Source organism: Pristis pectinata, chromosome 5 (genome assembly GCF_009764475.1).
Source record: "Pristis pectinata isolate sPriPec2 chromosome 5, sPriPec2.1.pri, whole genome shotgun sequence".
In the NCBI taxonomy this organism is placed as follows: Eukaryota; Metazoa; Chordata; class Chondrichthyes; order Rhinopristiformes; family Pristidae; genus Pristis; species Pristis pectinata.
Window position 1 is genome coordinate 104,176,178 of NC_067409.1, and position 18,512 is coordinate 104,194,689.

The window sequence follows — 18,512 nt, forward strand, 5'->3', positions numbered from 1 at the left end:
TTAGAAAATGTCAGCGATAATATCACCAATTAGCATTCTGATCACAGTGAATTGCCAAATGGATGCTTGACGTTTTGTAGTGTTCAATTTGATAATTAATGTAACTTTTTTTTAATCTCTGTACTCCTGCAATTTCATCTCTGCATGGTGCAATACTGTGGGTGGATAGAAATCTTAGTACATCATTCTTTTTCTGTTTCTTTCCATTTTTTTAAAATTCCTTCTATTCTTTTATTTTCTCTCACACTTTTTGCAGTATAGTTTTGTAAGTCATTTTGCCCCATCTGTGACAGTGGACTTAATAGGTTCTTAATAATGGAACGGTGTGGGGTGCTCAAGTCAAGTTCAGCCACTCAGATTTTGTTCTTTCTACTCATCCCAAGGTTCGGTGCAATGTACTATTATTTGAATACTTGGAGAATTACAGTGCCACAAATTAACGTACCTTATTGATATTGGTTTATTATTGTCACTCAAACCACCACTGAGACAACCAAAAAAACATCTGTCAGCACTTGTGCACGTTACCTTCACAGTTATTTAGTGGACCTATTCTCTCAAATTATAAATAGCGTTTATTAACTCCACAACATATGTCATAACCTCGACACAAACTCTTTCAGTATTTCCTCCTCAGCCGTAGTCAGTGGTAAATTAAATACTGAATTAAATTCAAGATTCACATCTTGGTATTGGTATTTGTTTATTATTGTCATTTGTACCAAGGTACAATGAAAAACTTGTCTTGCATACCGATTGTACTGTAATTACTGAGAATAATACTTGGTGCATAACAGGATTGAATTTGTTGCAGATGTTGAAATGTTGTTGCACACTCTGGTAAGGGGTGGAGACAGGGATGGAATGGAGGTAGAGGTATGGTGTGGTGGGTAGGTATGTGTGGATGGGCGATGGAGGTGAATAGTGGGGACTGTTGGTTGGTGCATCCTCTTACTTCCCACTGCTTCTCATCCCACTGCGGTATAGTTGCACACAAGGCACATCATGAATGTGGATTGGTTACAGGTTGATGGAGTGCAGAGAGGGATGGGTTGGAGATAAGAGCAGAGCTTTGCTCAAGTGGGAAATTGAACTGTCAACGGTCTGATTGGGATGCTGGGATGGATAATGATGGGTTGGGTTTCTGGGGAATGGGATCCAGTTGATGGATGAAGTTGAGACTTGCAATTGGGTCTGTGTCTGGCAATACGATGGCTGAAATGGCATCTATAACAAAGATGTGTGAGGAGTGGGAGAGGGGATGAAGTGGTTTGGAACAGGGGGTTAGTACGAAAATTTACAGGACCAAGTGGTGATGCTTTGTGAATTGCTTCAGCGCTTGCACGGATGACCCAGAGCAAAGCTGCCATTTTATGAGATCCAGACAGAATCTGATTGCTTTTACCATTTGGGTTGTTCGATCAACTTGTTTTGCCCAATGCACAAAAATGTTTTGCTGCACAAAAGAATTTCTAGATCAATCTGTTTTGAATGATATCAGAAATTGGATCTCAATAAAGACTAAACTTGCATCTTTTACTATTTAATGGTTGGTTCACTAAAGTAGTCGCCAGAGGAATGTAACAAATTAGTCACATATACAGAAATGAAAAGATAAAAGCTAAAGGTTTTTTGGGCCTTCTCAATGAGAAGATTTAAATTGTGTTTATTAAGATCTCCTGGCCAATACCCATCATTTCTATGATTTCCATACTCTGAACAGCAATCCTTCCTACTAATGAATTCTGATAGTGCCTGTCACAGCAACAACTTGCAATTGTGTAGTGCGTTTTAATGGAGTAACATTCTCTGCTGTACGGATGCCTTTACCTTGTTCCTCTACCTTTAGCCTGTGTCCCTTCCACTGTTACCTTGCTCTACCTGTCAGTTCTCGCTGCTGTTCTCTGACAACTGTCCTTGCTACCTCTTTTTCACAATTATCTTGTTCTGTCCCCTCAGCTCTGCTCGTTATCTCAGAGACTCATACAGCATGGAAACAGGCTATTTGACCCAACTCATCCACACCGACCAGTAGACACCCTTCCACTTTAATCCCGTTGCCCAGCACTGAGTCCATAGCCCTCTATGCCTAAGTGATTCAATTGCTCATGAAGACACTTCCTAAATGCTGTCAGTCACCCAGCTTCAACCATTCTCTCAAGCAGTGTATTCCAGGTACTTATCACTCTCTGGGAGAAGAAGGCTCCCCTCTGAATCTCTTCCCCCTTACCCTAAACATATGTCTTCTAGTTTTAGCTACCTCTGATATGGGAAAAAGTTTCCTGCAGTCTACCCTATCTATTCCCCTCATAAATTTATATGCCTCAATCATGTCCCCTCTTAACTTCCTCTGCTCCCGGGAGAAGAGGCCCAGCTTTTCCCAGCTCTCCTCATAACCGAACTTCTCCATCCCAGGCAATGTGCTGATGAATCTTCTCTGCACCCTCCCTAGCATTATCACCCCCTCCCTATACACTGCACCTGGAACTCCAGCTGAGGTCTGACCAAGGTCTTATAAAGTTAGAGCACAACCTCCCTACTTCTGTATTCAAGGCCCCAACTAACAAAGGCTGGTATCCTGTATGCCTTCCTAACCACATTGTCTACTTATGTTGCCACCTTCAAGGATCTATGGAGTTGTATTCTGAGGTCCCTCGTGTTGCTTGGTACTCCCTAAGACCCTGCCATTCGTGGTGTATGTCTTAGCTGCATTAGTACTCCCAAAGTGCATCACCTCATATTTATCAGAATTAAACTCCATCTGCCAATTTTCAGCTCATTTCACCAAAACCTCAGATTCTCCCTGCAGCCTGAGACTGCCTTCCACACTACCGACATCTCTGCCAGTCTTCATGCCATCCACAGACTTACTGATCTTGCCTCCCACATCTACATCCATATCCAAGTCATTCACGTCCTACAAACAACAAGAGTCCCAGCACTGATCCTTGTGGGACACCACTAGTCACAGATGTCTGACCAGATTGGACAACCAAATAAATCCCTTCCTGCACTCAGAGCAAGTGACCGACTTCTCCCTCGTGTGAACTTGCTGGTGGCTCAGTAGGTAGGAAGAATCAATAAATCATTTTGTACGCTCTGAGGAGATGAACGATCACTCCCTTGTGTGCATTCACTGATGTGTCGCCAGGTGAGATGACTGAGTGTATCCCTTCCTGCATTCGGAGCAGATGAATGGCGTCTCCGCAGTGTGAACGTTGGTGTGTTAGGAGGTTGGATAACTGAGTGAATCCCTTCCAACACTCGGAGCAGACGAACGGTTTCTCTCCAGTATGAACTCGCTTGTGTTTTAGCAGGTTGGATATCTGAGTAAATCCCTTCCCGCACTCATAGCAGAAAAATGGGTTCTCCCCCATGTGAACTTGCTGGTGCGTCACCAGGTTAGACAGTTGAGTGAATCCCTTTCCATGTTCAAAGCAGGTAGACGCCTCTCTCTGCTACCTTTCTTGATTTTACTGTTTACCATTTAAAAAAAACATTATGTCTACTGCAAGGTATCCAACAAGCATTTTATTTCACAAATTGCTTTTAAATTGTTCCTTTGTTGTCGGCCAGAAGAGCCTTTAATGTTTGATTTCCCCTAATCTTCAATGTGTTGCATTTTGACATTGTGATAGTTCAGATCCCATCCACCAATTGAATTCCATGATAGATATTTGCCCCTGCTCCTATTCCTGTCTCGTTCCTCTGTGTCCTGATCCAGAAGTGAACACAGCTCACTGGCAAAATCCTGACCATGTCCCACATGATATCTGATGGGTAGGTAATGGGGGCAGCACCTCAGCCTGTCACCCGATGCATACATCATTGTGCCTCTCAAACACTTTTGTATTTTGATTGCATCAAAATGTTTTCAATATTTTAATTATCAAAAAAAATTGTGGATTTTCAAACACTTTGCAGTTTAAAATCTCATTGACATTAATGAGATGAGTGAAAAGGTGCTTTTGTTTTCTAGGTCAGATGACAACAAGGGTAGCATGTTACCGAGATCTTCGTGCCCAGGTAAACCTTTCTTTCTGCAATTCAAGGAGTCGACCCACCACTGGAGTGACCTCCTGTAACCCACAGGCTTGCCCTGCAAGGTAAGAGTTCGAGATACTACAATGATGCATTTACTGAAAATGTAAATTGATTTTGAATTTCCTTTCAAAGCCAGTTGTCGTTTCCCAAAACTTGTCCGTTGGTAGCTGCTGATGCAATGTCAAGTGGAAGTTGATTTTCTTTTGCTGTATGTAATTGAGTTTGATGATGAAAATGGCTAGCGTAAACTTGGCTGCAATGTGACTAAATGTGCAAACATTTTTATTTTTGGGAAAGACCAATGAGTATTATTTACTCTGATGTGTTCTTTTACATGATGGATCATTTTATAAAGCACTATTAACTTGCTTCTTGAAAAGAATGAAGGTTGCAATATGCAAGTCTTCAGATTTACAGTAACTACATGAAATAGGGTGAAGTGTGCATTATTGCAGATCCAATTGCATTTAAAAGTAACATTGACAATTGGATGCTGTGCTGATAGGGAAGGAAATACTATTAAAATCCATTATTCATATTGTTATGAGCTCACTTTATGCAGACGAATCATGTGGTTGCTTGCTTTAATTCCTCCCACAGTTTTCCCTGTGGTCCAATGCTAATTGAATTTGTCTTCTAAGTGATTGTTACAGTGTGCAATTGTACAAGTGTAGAATATGTAACTGCATAATGATTGTATCAAAAATATATTTTAACAGTTTGTTTAACAAAGGATCAGTGCTCTGCAGTTTGAATCGCAAAACAAATGATGTGGAATGCCAAAAACTAACTCTTGGCAACATCAGTACAACTTAAGAAAGGTGATTCAGTTGTTTCACTAATTCATATGCCCATACTTGGCTGAAGGTCAGTACCTTTCTTCTTCCAAGTATGGATTTCTAATGTTTAGATTAATCAATAATATTTGAAAGAGGAAAGTTAATTTTAATCATAGGTTCCTTTATTTACCTTGTAGGAAAACAATTCATCTGTTTAATTTTTTGGATCAAAAACTATAAAATACAAATTAAAAACTACAGAGCACCTTTCACGTCACTTTTGGGACATCCCAAACGCTTTGCAGTCATTTGAATACTTTTCAACTGCAGTCACAATTACGATGTAGACAACACAGCAACTAATTCCACACACGACTTCCACAAACAGTAACATAATAATGAACAGGTAATCTGTTTTAGTGATGCTGATTGTAGGGTAGATAATTGGCAAGAGAATGGGATTAATAACAATGCTGTTGGAGGTAATGCCATGAGATCTTTTATATCAGACCAGGCCTCAGATTAATATTCTCATCCAAAGGAGCCCTCCAAGAACGTCAGCTAGATTTTAGTGACTTGAGAACATACAACCTGCTGACACAGGTGAGAATGCCATCTGTCAAGCCACATGAGATGCAATAAAGTGTGGGGCAGTTGATAAATGAGACATTGGGATTGTGCTGCTAGTGTCACAACCAGTTAACTTGTTTATGAAGAACCCAAACGGAAAGGTTGCCCCTTCCTTTCCCCTTCCTCCTCACCACTGATTTTTGGTAGAGCTGTCCCCTCTTGATATAGGGTAAAGCCAGCAAATAAATCCCTCACCTCATTCTCTAACAATCTGGTACTTTACCTCCATTCTATTGCTGACTTACGCATTGTCTGTTTAGCCAATAGGTAAAAGTAATCAAACATCTTGATACCAATCTTACTGACTATGATGGGGCTTCTCTAGTGTAATCTAGCAGCAGAAGTGTTGTGTGCATGTCGTTGTTCTGTTCTAGTGTATTTTGTGCACATCTACGGCTTTTGTTTTATACATGCTGCCAACTTGCATATGGATTGCGCACCAGTTATGAGCACGTTGTTGGTCTTTGTCACCCAGTAGCCACCTGTGGTTAGTCGAGCTGCCTAAAATGCAAATGCCACACTAAATTGCTACAGTCTGAAGACATCAGGACTCTTGCACAGGTTCAAGGGATGACCAGTGTGATGAGCTCCCCATGGTGACACACCAGCTGGGCACTGTAGACTCCCTAACAGTTGAGGTTCATTTTGACATGTGCTGCTCGTAAAGTGACGTACATTCAATCAATGGCAACTCTGCCATGGGAATTGCAATCCTCACAAAATGCCTTCCACTTTGCCTAATGCTCTCAGGCAAAAGAAAATGAAGTAGGGCCAGCTTGCTTTGAATAGAAATTAATAGTGACCTTCCTTGTGTATCAGTACATAACAAACTGTGAGACACCTCCAGCTTCAACCTGGAGTTGGCTTGGCAATGAAGAATATTGATATCAATAGCAGGGTGCAATTTGTGCCCGAGGCTGCAGTTGTGGCCGCAATAGATGGCAAATTTCACAAGGACAGCTGTGAAGAACAGGTATCCTGCTCATAGGTTCTTACTGAGGTTCATGTAGGAGAATTGCCTGGTACCCTGGGTAGATATGAACTCCAATTGAAATCCCTTCTCCCTCTGCTTGTATGTCCTCTTATAAGAGTTTGAACTACTCTGTGTGTGTCCTGTGCATCTGCCAATCACTGTGTAGTCAACGGAAACGAATGCCCCCATGTCTAGTTTGTGCAGAAGTTCAGGGCAAATTCATTTAACAGCAGCTATATCACTCTTTATAGACATCAACAACTGTGAAGAATCTGGAAAGCACCTAATACTTGTTGAATTATTGTTACAACCAGTGGTAATTAATGTGATTCCTATGAATGGCACCAGTGTGGGAGTTGGGGTGGTGGGAAGAGGGGAGACGACGAGGTTGAGAGGAGTCCTTCCTGTGGCTGAATGTGAATTCACTTAGTCAGCTGTGGAATTAGCTGTAGAATTTATGTCCAAAGTAGCAGCTATCAAATTCATGTTACACACTGATACCGCTCCTGGTGGGCAAAGGGTCACTGACACTGATGCCTTCACCCATATGATGTGCCCACATGAGCATCAGATGCCGTTCTGAATCCAATTCAGAACCCGTAGCAGACAACAAAGAGCATACTGATGCATACATATTGTTTCGTGTTTCCCAAGGTTTGCATGGCCTCCTTCCTACCTCGAGTAATTTATTAGCCATTCTGCAACTTGCACAGTCCTTCAACTAAACTATAGCTCCCAATATGGCATCATCAGCAACATTTTGATTCCTGAGACTAAACCATGTCGATCTCTATCATGTAGATAATGAGAAACAGTAATCCCAGCACTGATCCTTGTAAAACACCACTTTTCATCCTGTCTGAGTAATTCCCTGGTCGTGTCCGTGGCCAATTTGCTATCCATTCTGCTATCCTTTTTGGATTGCACATGACCCAATTTTAAACTGAATTTATTTGCATTTTTGAAAATCCAAAGATAGATCACATCTACCACATTGCCAGTATGTGTACAGTGATATCCTCCTTCAGAGGTTGCAAGGAAGGTGATTAAGCATGACCTTTCTATTTGCTTTTTTTCCCCCAGGAGCCTTTTTCCTATTATATCTTTTGAATAAAGATTCCATCATCTCTCCCACCACCACTTTAAATAAACCAGTCCTTGTTTCCCAGTCTTGTTCTAGCCCTTTTGCCAGTTCTCCAACACTAATCCTTTCTCTCAAGAATTTTTGTCTCATTGCAATAGTACCTCTGTTATTTCTTCTGTAACATCTTTAACGTATAAATACATCTGTCTGCACTAGAAGTTTTATCCACTCTGTTTTATTATTTTCAGTTATCTCCCCTTTTCTGTCTTAATTTTGTTTGATATATTTCTTCTCAACATCCGTCTCCTTGGTAAGCCAAAGGAGCTTTTAAATCCTTTTCCCATTTCACTGCAATCACCTGTGTATCTATCACGTGTAATCCCTACTGGCACAATCCCTCTTCCTTTCCTGACAATTTTCTGTTTTCGTGTTCTTCTGCAGAAAAATTTATATTTCACGATGATTTAATGTTGTTGTTTTTTTTTACCTACCTTTTTTACATTTTCTTTTTCCTAATATTTTTCCACTCCCTTTTATCAGTGTTTATCTTTTTCTTCGTTTCAATGTTGCCTTTGTTTTTTTTATTTAGCCAATTCTGCTGAATTCCCTTGATTACTATTCAAAGTGTTTCCACTATTTGTTATTCTGTCATTTTTCCCAATCTAATGAATGTATAATCTCATCCTTTCAAAATCACTTTTTGCTGATTTATTACATTGGCCTTTGACTCCCTTGCATCTTTCTCAATGTCATGTAAAATATTATGCTGAGATTACTATTGCATGGATGTTCTGTTCTGGTTTATTTCACAAACCAGATCCAGGAGTTCTTTCACTTGTTGGACTTCTCATGTAGTCGGCAAGAAAGGAGTTTGGAAGACATTGTAGCTAATCCTTTCCCTGGACACTTCTCACTCACTCTTTACGCCAGTTTATTTGCTACAATTAAAGTCTCTCAGACACGATTATTATTCTCTCTTCATCATTTCACCTATTTACATATCTTTGCTCCAACTTCTTTATAATGTTATGTGAACTGTATTATGTTCCCATTAGCTTGATCAGCCTCATATTTATAACTTGTTTGTTAATTGCTTTTTTTTTAAACTGCCATTATTTATAAGATAAGATATTTATTTATTAGTCACATGTACATCGAAATACAGTGAAATGTGTCCTTTCGCGTTGAGTGTTCTGGAGGGAGCCTGCAAGTGTCGCCACGCTTCCAGCGCCAACATAGCACCCCCACAACTTCCTAACCCGTACATCTTTGGAATGTGGGAGGAAACCGGAACGCCCGGAGGAAACCCATGCAGACGAGGGGAGAACGTACAAACTCCTTACAGACAGCGGCCGGAATTGAACCCGGGTCGCTGGCGCTGTAATAGTGTTACGCTAACCGCTACACTACTGTTATTACCATCCACTTTTTCCTCTCTTTTTTTATTATGTTATAAATTGTATGATTTACTTAGCAGTCTTGTCCTTCCCAGTCAGGTTTCAGTTATTCCTGTTACCTCTGGTTCCTTACTTATTTGCTTTTCAGTTCCAGTCTTTTATTCTGGGTGTTCTGCAAATTGTTGAACATGCAGTTTAATTGTTTTTTTTTAATAGTTGTTTGTTTTACTTTATTTTTTAAAGTCCTTTTACACTTGTATTTGCTCCCTGACTTGATGTTACCTCTGTTCCTTACCTTGGTCTGACCTTCCCTCTCATCTCCCATTTCCTGCATCCTCAGGCCTTATTAAGATCCCTTTCTCTAGCTTAGTGAAGTAAGACAAGACCCCATTGACAGGGCTGTTTATCTGTTCCATTAATGAAACAAAATATAGAAGAACTGCTTCAAGCATCAGTGGTGAGTGGGGAACCATTACACATGTACAGTGTCCAAAATCAAGCACTGAACGAATTCTTCGAAAGCTGATAAATGTTTTCTGACAAGTTGGTTCTTAATGGTGAGCTTTGTGGTGGTCCAGCTTTTGTGATCCATCTTCTGACTGATGCATAATGGCAGTGACCCAAGTATCTGGATCTGAAGGTGTAAGGCACTAGAAATTTAATGCATTTTGTGTGTCAGATTACTCTCAAGATACAGAACAGTTAGACTAACCAAATCCTCTGGGCTCCAAAAAGCTGCAGGGTGTTGAAGTGCTGTAGATGCACGAGTTCCTAAAGTGTGAACGCAGTTAAAAATGTATCAGCAGCTGATAATGAATAGCATTTCTGGACCACTTTTAGTAACTGGCAGCAGCCACTCTGGCTTGTACAGGGAAATGGCTGGTAGCCAGCTGCATCCAATTACTTCATTAAGGTTCACCTTAATAGTCAAACAAGACAAACCTGTAACGTTCAGGCTATTGGACTACACTGCCTAATATTCAGCATCACGTGGCTACTTAACATGTGATCCTCACAAAATCAGCAGGTCGACTGGTTTCCAGTTCTCTCCACTGTTAGATACCTTGTGTCTCATAGGTAGGCTTTAAAAAAAATTGCATAATGCAGTATCACTCTTTTCTTCATTTTAAAGGTCCACTCATTTTTGTTCGTATACATCTAAAATCTTGAGAAGCTACAATGTTTTTGATACATTCTTTAATCCAACATTGTTTTCTCTTTGCTCCAAGCCTTCCTTTTGTGTTTTTCCTTAAATTCAGGCCGTTCACTCTTCAACTTCCACCAATGGTGCTCTGTTTGGAAGGGTGTCCTTTTTATCTTTTATCTTTTCTTATTCTTCCCAGTGAAAAAGTGCCTAATAATAAAGCCTGTGAGCTCCAGGTAGGAAGTTACGAGTTCTCTGATCTCACTGGAAGTGGACCATGGAAGAAACCCAGTGTAACTCCACCTTCCTGGAACAGGCTCACTGTCTGTACAGGGCAGGGTCTCAGCAGGAGTCCAACAGTCAAAGAGGAGCCCTCTGCTGCAGTCGGGTGGAAGTATCAGATGGTGCTCAAGAGGGGTTACTAGTGCATCAGCAGAGGAAATCTTAGAGAACAGAAGTGCCACAGATTATTGAAATCTAAACAGGAACGGTTTTGATTTCAAAAAAGAGGGCAAACTTGTATGCAAAACCTCAGCAAACTTCCTGCTCAAACTGATTTCAATATATCTAGGAACACACTAAACAACAGCAGTCTGGGAGTACCTTCTCTACATGTACAGTCCCAGTTCAAGAAGAGGGCTCAATGCTCTCTTCTCAAGACAAAAGTTAGTAAATGTTGGCTCTACCAGTAAATGCCAAGTCCCAGGAATGGAGAGGTAACCGTGCATGGAAAGAATTTTCATTTTATTCCACTAGGATGTCTTAGATATTGCCTATTCCTTTAAATTATCGCTCCTACTTCAGCCAAGACTTACCCTCTCTTTCACAATCTGCGCCAAGCCCATTTCCATTGACACATTGCGTCACAGCACTAGAACATAGAACACTACAGCACAGTACAGGCCCTTCGGCCCACAATGTTGTGCCGACATTTTATCCTGCACTGATGAGCCAATTAAGCTTTCTTTCACAATTTTCAATAATCTCTGAAACGCAAAGTTAGTTCAGGGTGGAGATTGAATTGCAAAAGATTTAAACCCTACCTGGAAGTTGCTACCAGGAAGGGGCAGTCACGGTAGTGTAGCAGTTAGCGTAGCGCTGCTCCAGGGCCAGTGACCCGGGTTCAATTCCAGCTGCTGTCTGTAAGGAGTTTGTACATTCTCCTCGTGTCTGCGTGGGTTTCCTCCAGGTGCTCTGGTTTCCTTCCACATTCCAAAGACGTACGAGTTAGGAAGTTGTGGGCATGCTATGTCAGCGCTCGGAAGCGTGGCGACACTTGCGGGCTGCCCCCAGAACACTCTGCGCAAAAGATGCATTTCACTGTGTGTTTCGATGTACGTGTGACTAATAAAGATATCTTCCCTTATGCAGGGAAGTAGGTGGAGGAGTGAGGGAGATCAGAATGGGGCTGGTAGGCAAGGCAGCCTCAATGGAGAAACTGGCTTTTTCCTGCCTTATTTTTATATATTTATGTTTGTGTCTGGTACTGTAAGTTACATTTGTGTTCTTGTAACGTGAATCCTTTTTTTATTCTCTGATCTGGAACGAGGCGTGGTATTAAAGGACAGCCTGGCAAGGCCATGGAATAAGTGAGCCAAGACTAAAGTTTAATTCTGGAGGAATAGAATTGATAAATGGGGAGTTTTGCTGAACGTGAAGCAAAGCTTGATTAAATTACACTTAGACACTTCTCATTGTCATATTGAACAAGGGATATACAGACACTGGAGAAAGTGCAGAGAATATTCACAAGGATGATATAAGAAATGGGACAGTGTACATAAGGCGATAGGATGAATAGACACGTGCTCATGTGAAAAACTGAAATCTGAGAGAGCTTTAAAGCATTGGAAGGATTCAGTAGACAGGATACAGAAAGAATGCTTCCGTGTGTGGAAGAGCATAACTGAAAGCTAGCAATATAAGCTAGTCACTCAAAAATCCAATATGGAATTCATAAGCGTCTTCTTTACCCAAAAAGTGATGAGAGCATAGAACTTGCAATCACAGGGGTTGAAGCAAATAGTATAGATGCATCTAAGGGGAGACTGGACAGCTGCATGAGGGAGGGACGTGTAGAGCTCTGCGTTATAGATTCTGATGATGAAAGACCAGAAGATGTTCAAGGGAAGTGTACATGCCCTCATGGACTGGTTAGGCCAATGGCCGGTTTCTGGATCATCTTTGAGCATCCTGTGTTTTTTTTAATTAACTCAAAGATCTATATGTACATAGTTATTGCAGCAACTTTTAAATCTATAATATTTTATCTTGTATTGCCTCTTCATTTATTTTGCCTTAATCTTGCACTCTAATGCAGTGTTTCAATTGCCTTGTGCCTCCCTGTTCCACCAATCCGTCGGATTTCAAGGTCATTGCTGATGTATTACCTCTGTGTCACTTTTCTGAACTAACCTCATATCCCTTGATTTCCTTAAAATCCACGAGAATGAAAGAACATCAACTGCACTGCTTTCACCGACCTAATCTATTGATTAATTAAAGCTTGTCAAATATAACTTCCCCTTTGAGAAATCTTTGCTAATTCACCATTAACTAATCTGTAACCATCTAAAGAGGTTCTAACTTTCTCAAAACTATAATTTCATAAAATTTGCCCTTCTCCAATGTTAAACTGACTGGCCTGTGCTCTTAAGGATTACCCTGCTCTCCTTTTTTCAATAATTGTTATAAATTGCAATATTCCAGTCCACTGACACCACTGCTGCATCCAATAACTGTGGGTGGCACAGTGGTGCAGGAAGTAAAGCTGCTTCCTCCAGTGTTCCACGTTCAGTCCTGACCTCCTGTCTGTTTGTGTGGAGTTTGCAAGTTCTCCCTGTGACCCCTGCGTTTCTTCCTGTCAGCTGCCCTTTAGTGTGTGGTAGAATCTGGCGGAAATTGATGGGAACGTGGGGAGAATTGCTTACGGGGAAAATTCCAGGGGATTGGGAGCCAGCATTGACCCAATGGGTTTTAAGAGCCTTTTTCTACATCATAAGGAAATATGGTAAAATGAATGGAAGATTATGGCTAACATCTCCACAATTTCTGCCCTTACTTCACTCAGCAGATTACATTCAAGGATGTTATAATAGATGCTTATAAGTGTCTTCATGCACCAAAATCAACTGCTTAAACTTCGGTACAATTAGTACAAAATTGTAATGGATGTGGCCAGCTACGTGGGCTGAGAGAGCTTGCTGTGAAGCATTTAATAAACTAGCACAAAAGATCGTGGGAACTTGATCTGCACTGAATAGAATTGAGTTTAAGTTTTCACAATCTTTTACCAGCGCTATATTATGACATTAAAAAATAACAGCATAACCATGTGGAAACTGTACCCCAGTATTTCCTTGTTGTTGAAACAAAAAAAAGAGTTGGGAATTGAAAGAGGGGTGCTGAAAAGCCACAGCAGGACAATCACCCTTTGAAAAGGAAACAATAATTGAATGCTTTGAATGTGATATTTTAATTAAAACCATATTAGAATTACATCAGATTTACTGACTGTGGTATTGCCTCTTTCAGTCACATTTATACCAGTATTGCTGGTCAGACTTGTACATGCATGGAATTTAAAGTGATGGCTCTGTTTGGTACCAGTTATGATCTGACTGTGTTTGGCACTAGGCTAGCAGCCTGACAGGTGCTCTTGTACACAAGGGAGCAGTTTGCTGTGATACAGCTGTTGATAAAGTTCCTGTGGAGAAATATGACCCTCAGTTTTACAGTTTTTACAAAGACCTGTCAAGTTTAACTTCCCCTGATTTGAAATAAAATGGAATCCATTTGAAACAACTAATAAAATTGAGTCCACAAGAACTAATTTGCACCTGCATCGTTCAACCCATTCAGTAATTTGCCCTTATGAGTTTTACTCCCGGGTTCTAATTTCCCTTTATCCCGCCTAACACCTATTTATGAAGAACAACATTGATAGATGCAAGTGGTAGTCAAATTAGGAAGGGTCTTCAAATGAATTATTTTAATACAAAGGTTGTTAATCATTTTCCTTGATTTCCAAAAGTAGATATTGTGAAGAAATTTGAATTCCGAAAGCATTGAACTGCTGAAGCAGATGGTTTGAGTTATGCAGGAGAAACCTAATTCAGTCCATGACCTTCTACCTCCTGGAACTTATTGCAGATTCCTCAACATTACTCTCACAGTGAGTAAGCAATGTGCAGAACCAGTGGTAGCAACTCAGCCAAGAGTTCAGTCCAACATTCCTTGCATTCTGGGAGGCACCACATTTCCCATCACCATTAACACCTTGTGCTTAATCCTGTTGTTATAGTTTGCTGCCCGTTGTTTTATATATGAGTGACTAGGTAGTATGCAGCTCTATGTGGGGCAAGGCTAAATTCATTACATGGCTATAAACCACTATTGTAGCCTTCAGAAGAAGAAAGAGCAGGCACAGATTTCCTTTCCTCCCACTGATATGAGTGGTTAAAATGAGTGGCACCAGAGCAGCATTCCAGGAGTTGAGAAAAGGCATGGCCTCCTCTTCTGTCCCGGCTCCTACTTTTCTTTCCCAAGTGCCGCCTCCTGTTGTTACTGTCTATTCCATTAATTACTAATTCCCATTGCAGCATTCTAGCACTAAGTGCCAAATCTGACTGCTCTCCTGCCCGTCCTTTCTGGTTCGATCTACCTTTCTTTGGGTTGTGCTAGCCCTGCCTTTTTACTCTTTCTCACTCTTTCCTCTAATGCTACTGCTCAGATATTAATCCCCAGTACACAGACTTCCATTGCTTACAAGAGCTGACTCACGTTGCTCAGGTTTGTTCTTCCTCCATTGTCTCTCACTCTCCTGTAGCCCAGGTTCTGCACAGTTCAAGATCCAGTACCCATGCTTTGGCATTGTAATTGAACTGGCACATGAGGCTCAGGCAGCTGGCAACTTATTGCTTGGAGGTTTCTTTGCCAGAACTTCCAGTGTGAATTCATTCATAATTCTTGTGATTTGGAAAAGAGGTGATCTTAAAATAAATGATACCGAGAATAGGGACATTTAAGAGACTCTTAGATAGACACATGAATGATAGAAAAATTGGGGGGAAGCATTAGATAGATCTTAAGCAGGATAAAATGTTGGCTCAACATTGTGGGCCAAAAGGTCTGTACTGTGCTGTATTGTTCTATAAATCCGAAGGAATAGTTTAAATTAACAGTGAAAGTGGAGCAAGAGAACACAAGTTGAAATTAATAAAATTCATCATTAGACTGGTGGGCTAGGAATTTTGATGCCCGGCATTGGAATGTAACTTTGACCAATTCTGGATCGAGTTGTGCCATTCAGAAATTTGACGTGGTATTTCTCTTCAAGATTCACCTGTGCATTTGCTGTGATTTCCATGTCATTTGCGCATAGGATGATGCTATCCCCCGTACAATGCTCCAAGTTGTCCTTGGAACCGCAGTCATTGGCACTCTCAACATGGTGTGGATTCAATCTCTGTAAGGTGGCCCATATTTACCTTCATCATCCAGTTTAACTAGTCACATTCCTCCAAATTGCTGCCTCCACAAACATTGAACCAACCAAGCAACCACCCACTCTCCTAGACCCTTTATTCTTGGTCCTGATTCACCAATATCATTCCCATCCCAGCCATCCCACTCCCATCTTAACCTACCATCTTCCTGCACACTCACCACCCCAAATCATCCGAGATCCTTCAACCTGCTTATAGAGCCCCATCCATCAATATTTCTTAGCTACAATCTTGCTTAGAGACCACATCACAACCCTCTGTCTAGCACTAGCCACTAACCCTTCTCACTTTCCGGAACTTGCCGTTAACCAAAGTTAACCCAATGGTCTTGCAACATTCAACATAATTGCAAGCAATTGGTCAAAGTTTCAGTCATGTGATATTTAGAGATCTGTTGGGAAATTCATATTAAAGCAGCAATAATGTAGAGGCCCAGGCTTCCTATCATCCACAATTCAATTTACACGTATCCCTTGGATTTCTGCACAACAGAGGAAGCCTTGCATGCTTTGTGAAAAGCAAGACTATTCTTCTATTAGATCCATCAGTAGTGGAGGACATCACATAATCTATCAGCTGCAGGTGGTGGGGGAAGGAAGACTGAGTGTAGGATCAGGAGCAGGAATGGGAAAGGATCATTCGTCGAGGAGAACATTAATAGGGAGGGAAAATAGCCAGTAGAGAAGGCATCATCAAGGGCAGTGCAGTTGTCTAATAAATAAATGGAATGTGTGGGAGAATAATCAGGCCGACACACGAGGGTTCACAAGGTTCACAAGATCACAAGACAAGGGAGCGGAAGCAGGCCATTCGGCCCATCGAGTCTGCTCCAAGGAAAGGGAAACAGAAATGAGAAATGGGGGAAGAAGAAGAAAAAAAAACTATTCTAATTCCAATTACCGGCCTTATCCCCATATCCCTTGATAACCTGACTATTTAGATATCTATCTATCTCCTCCTTGAACGCCCCCACTGATCTGGCTTCCACTGCTGTACGTGGCAAGGAGTTCCACAAATTCACCACCCTCTGGCTAAAGAAATTTTTCCTCATCTCTGTTTTGAAACTGTATTCTAAGGACATTAGCAGTGAGTGGTTGTGGGACTAAACACCAAGGAAGCTACGCTTTGGTTAAAACAAAACCTACCACATTATAGTAAATGACTTGGACTCTGTAGCAGTGGAGTGGATAAATCAGGCCATTCTTGACTAATACCAAGGCAGACTTCAGATCTTCACTTAAGGCATGCTTCAGTGTAAGTGGCCAACACTGTTTGCAGGCTTTGATTTGTACCTTTGGACTTTGTAAATGATAACAAAAAATTTGCTGCATGCCACTTGAAGTCAACAAAAATGCCTGATGGCTTCTGCGCATGTAGTTCCCGCGTTAATCTTGCAGAAGTGAACTACTTAAACTCAAATGAAGATTTCAGATAAAGTTCAGTACATTGCACATTAAAACATGGCATTTCTTGAGAACCTGCTACCTCTTGAGAGTTGTTTCACCCGACTGCGCTAGCCAGCCAGCTGGGGTACTGTCTAAGGTTTCTGAGAATGTTTACCCTGTGCCTGGAGCCTATTTTTTTTTAAATATTGGAAATGGAGTTTCCTGCCTGAAAACTTTGATTCACCGCCTAGGCTACTGGTATAGTCAAGTGTTTAGCATGGGTCAGTTGAACCTCACTTTTGTCATTATGTAAAAATCAAGACCATTATGCATACTGCATGATTAATCAGTGTCAGAGCCCTATATTGTGCAAAACCAAAGCTTACTGCACTCTTTTGTGACAGGCCATCACTGAGATTCTCTGTTTAAAGTGGACAGGAATACTCCAACCCATATATAACCTTTTTCTCTGTGTCCCTTCAGAAACAAATGTTGACAATCTAGAGGAAAAACAAAGTTCTGACGTTCTCAACGTGATGTATCCAATGCTAATGAAAAAGTGATGGCTATGGTTTAATTTTTTTTGGGGGGGGTAATTATTTTTGGTGACTTAAGTGTCAGATTACAAAAGTTATGGAATGACCTGCACTTTTAGTACTGAAACAGTTGACAGGATGAACCAAAGCAATATTAATGCAATATTTGTAATGTTTGATCCAATGCCCTTGTTACTGTGGTTGATATTTCTGTGGTACATGTATAATACTTGTATTTTTATAAGATGTATGCAGACTTCTGTGCATTCTCACATGAGGACAGAGCAGACACCAGCCAGTGAAACTGCAGCGTTTGCAAAAATTGTTGATACAAAAATGATTTAGTCACGCAGAGAACTTCTTTATAGGAGGTGACATCATTCCCATGGTTTGCCTTATTAGTGATGCACGCTGGCATTTAAACATTTCTTAAGCCATCCAGTAAATACCATTTTCTGTAACTGATATCTTTGACCGTTCTCATATGCAGTCTGTGATCTTTGGCTATGAGCCAAATCCTCTCTCTTAAGTCAGCAAAAAGGAACACTTGTTTCCCCAAGATGTGAATCCTGAATTTAATTCAGTATTTAATTTACCATTGACTCTGGCTGAGGAGGAAATACTGAAAGAGTTTGTGTCGAGGTTATGACATATGTTGTCGAGTTAATAAACGCTATTTATAATTTGGAGAATAGGTCCACTAAATAACTGTGAAGGTAACGTGCACAAGTGCTGACAGATGTTTTTCTGGTTGTCTCAGTGGTGGTTTGAGTTACAGTCTGAGTTCCTTACTCTCATTCTCTCCCGAGCTGTGAGCCAGCCAGCTGTCGTCAACTGCCTTGCTGCACTAGCACAAGATGGGTAGCTGGGCACAGAATGATGGCTGCTACTCACCAATGGCCATTGGGAGACTGAAACAAGTCCAGTGATTTGTATTATAACCCTCTCCCCAAACACTTTCACAAAGTGCAAATGAAAGGGATAATTAGCTTTGTTGCATTATTCCAACAAAAGCATACTTTCAGAAGACAAT

At 40.9% G+C, this 18,512-nt stretch overlaps 1 protein-coding gene across 1 annotated transcript in view; it reads left to right on the top strand.

Moving 5' to 3' along the window:
• The window catches only part of LOC127571000 (A disintegrin and metalloproteinase with thrombospondin motifs 16), a 167,196-nt gene that overhangs the window by 132,029 nt on the left and 16,655 nt on the right, over window positions 1-18,512 (top strand). Inside the window, exon 19 of the mRNA XM_052016972.1 lies at window positions 3,980-4,106. Coding sequence (XP_051872932.1) covers window positions 3,980-4,106 — 127 coding nt within the window. The remainder of the gene's footprint in view (window positions 1-3,979; window positions 4,107-18,512) is intronic.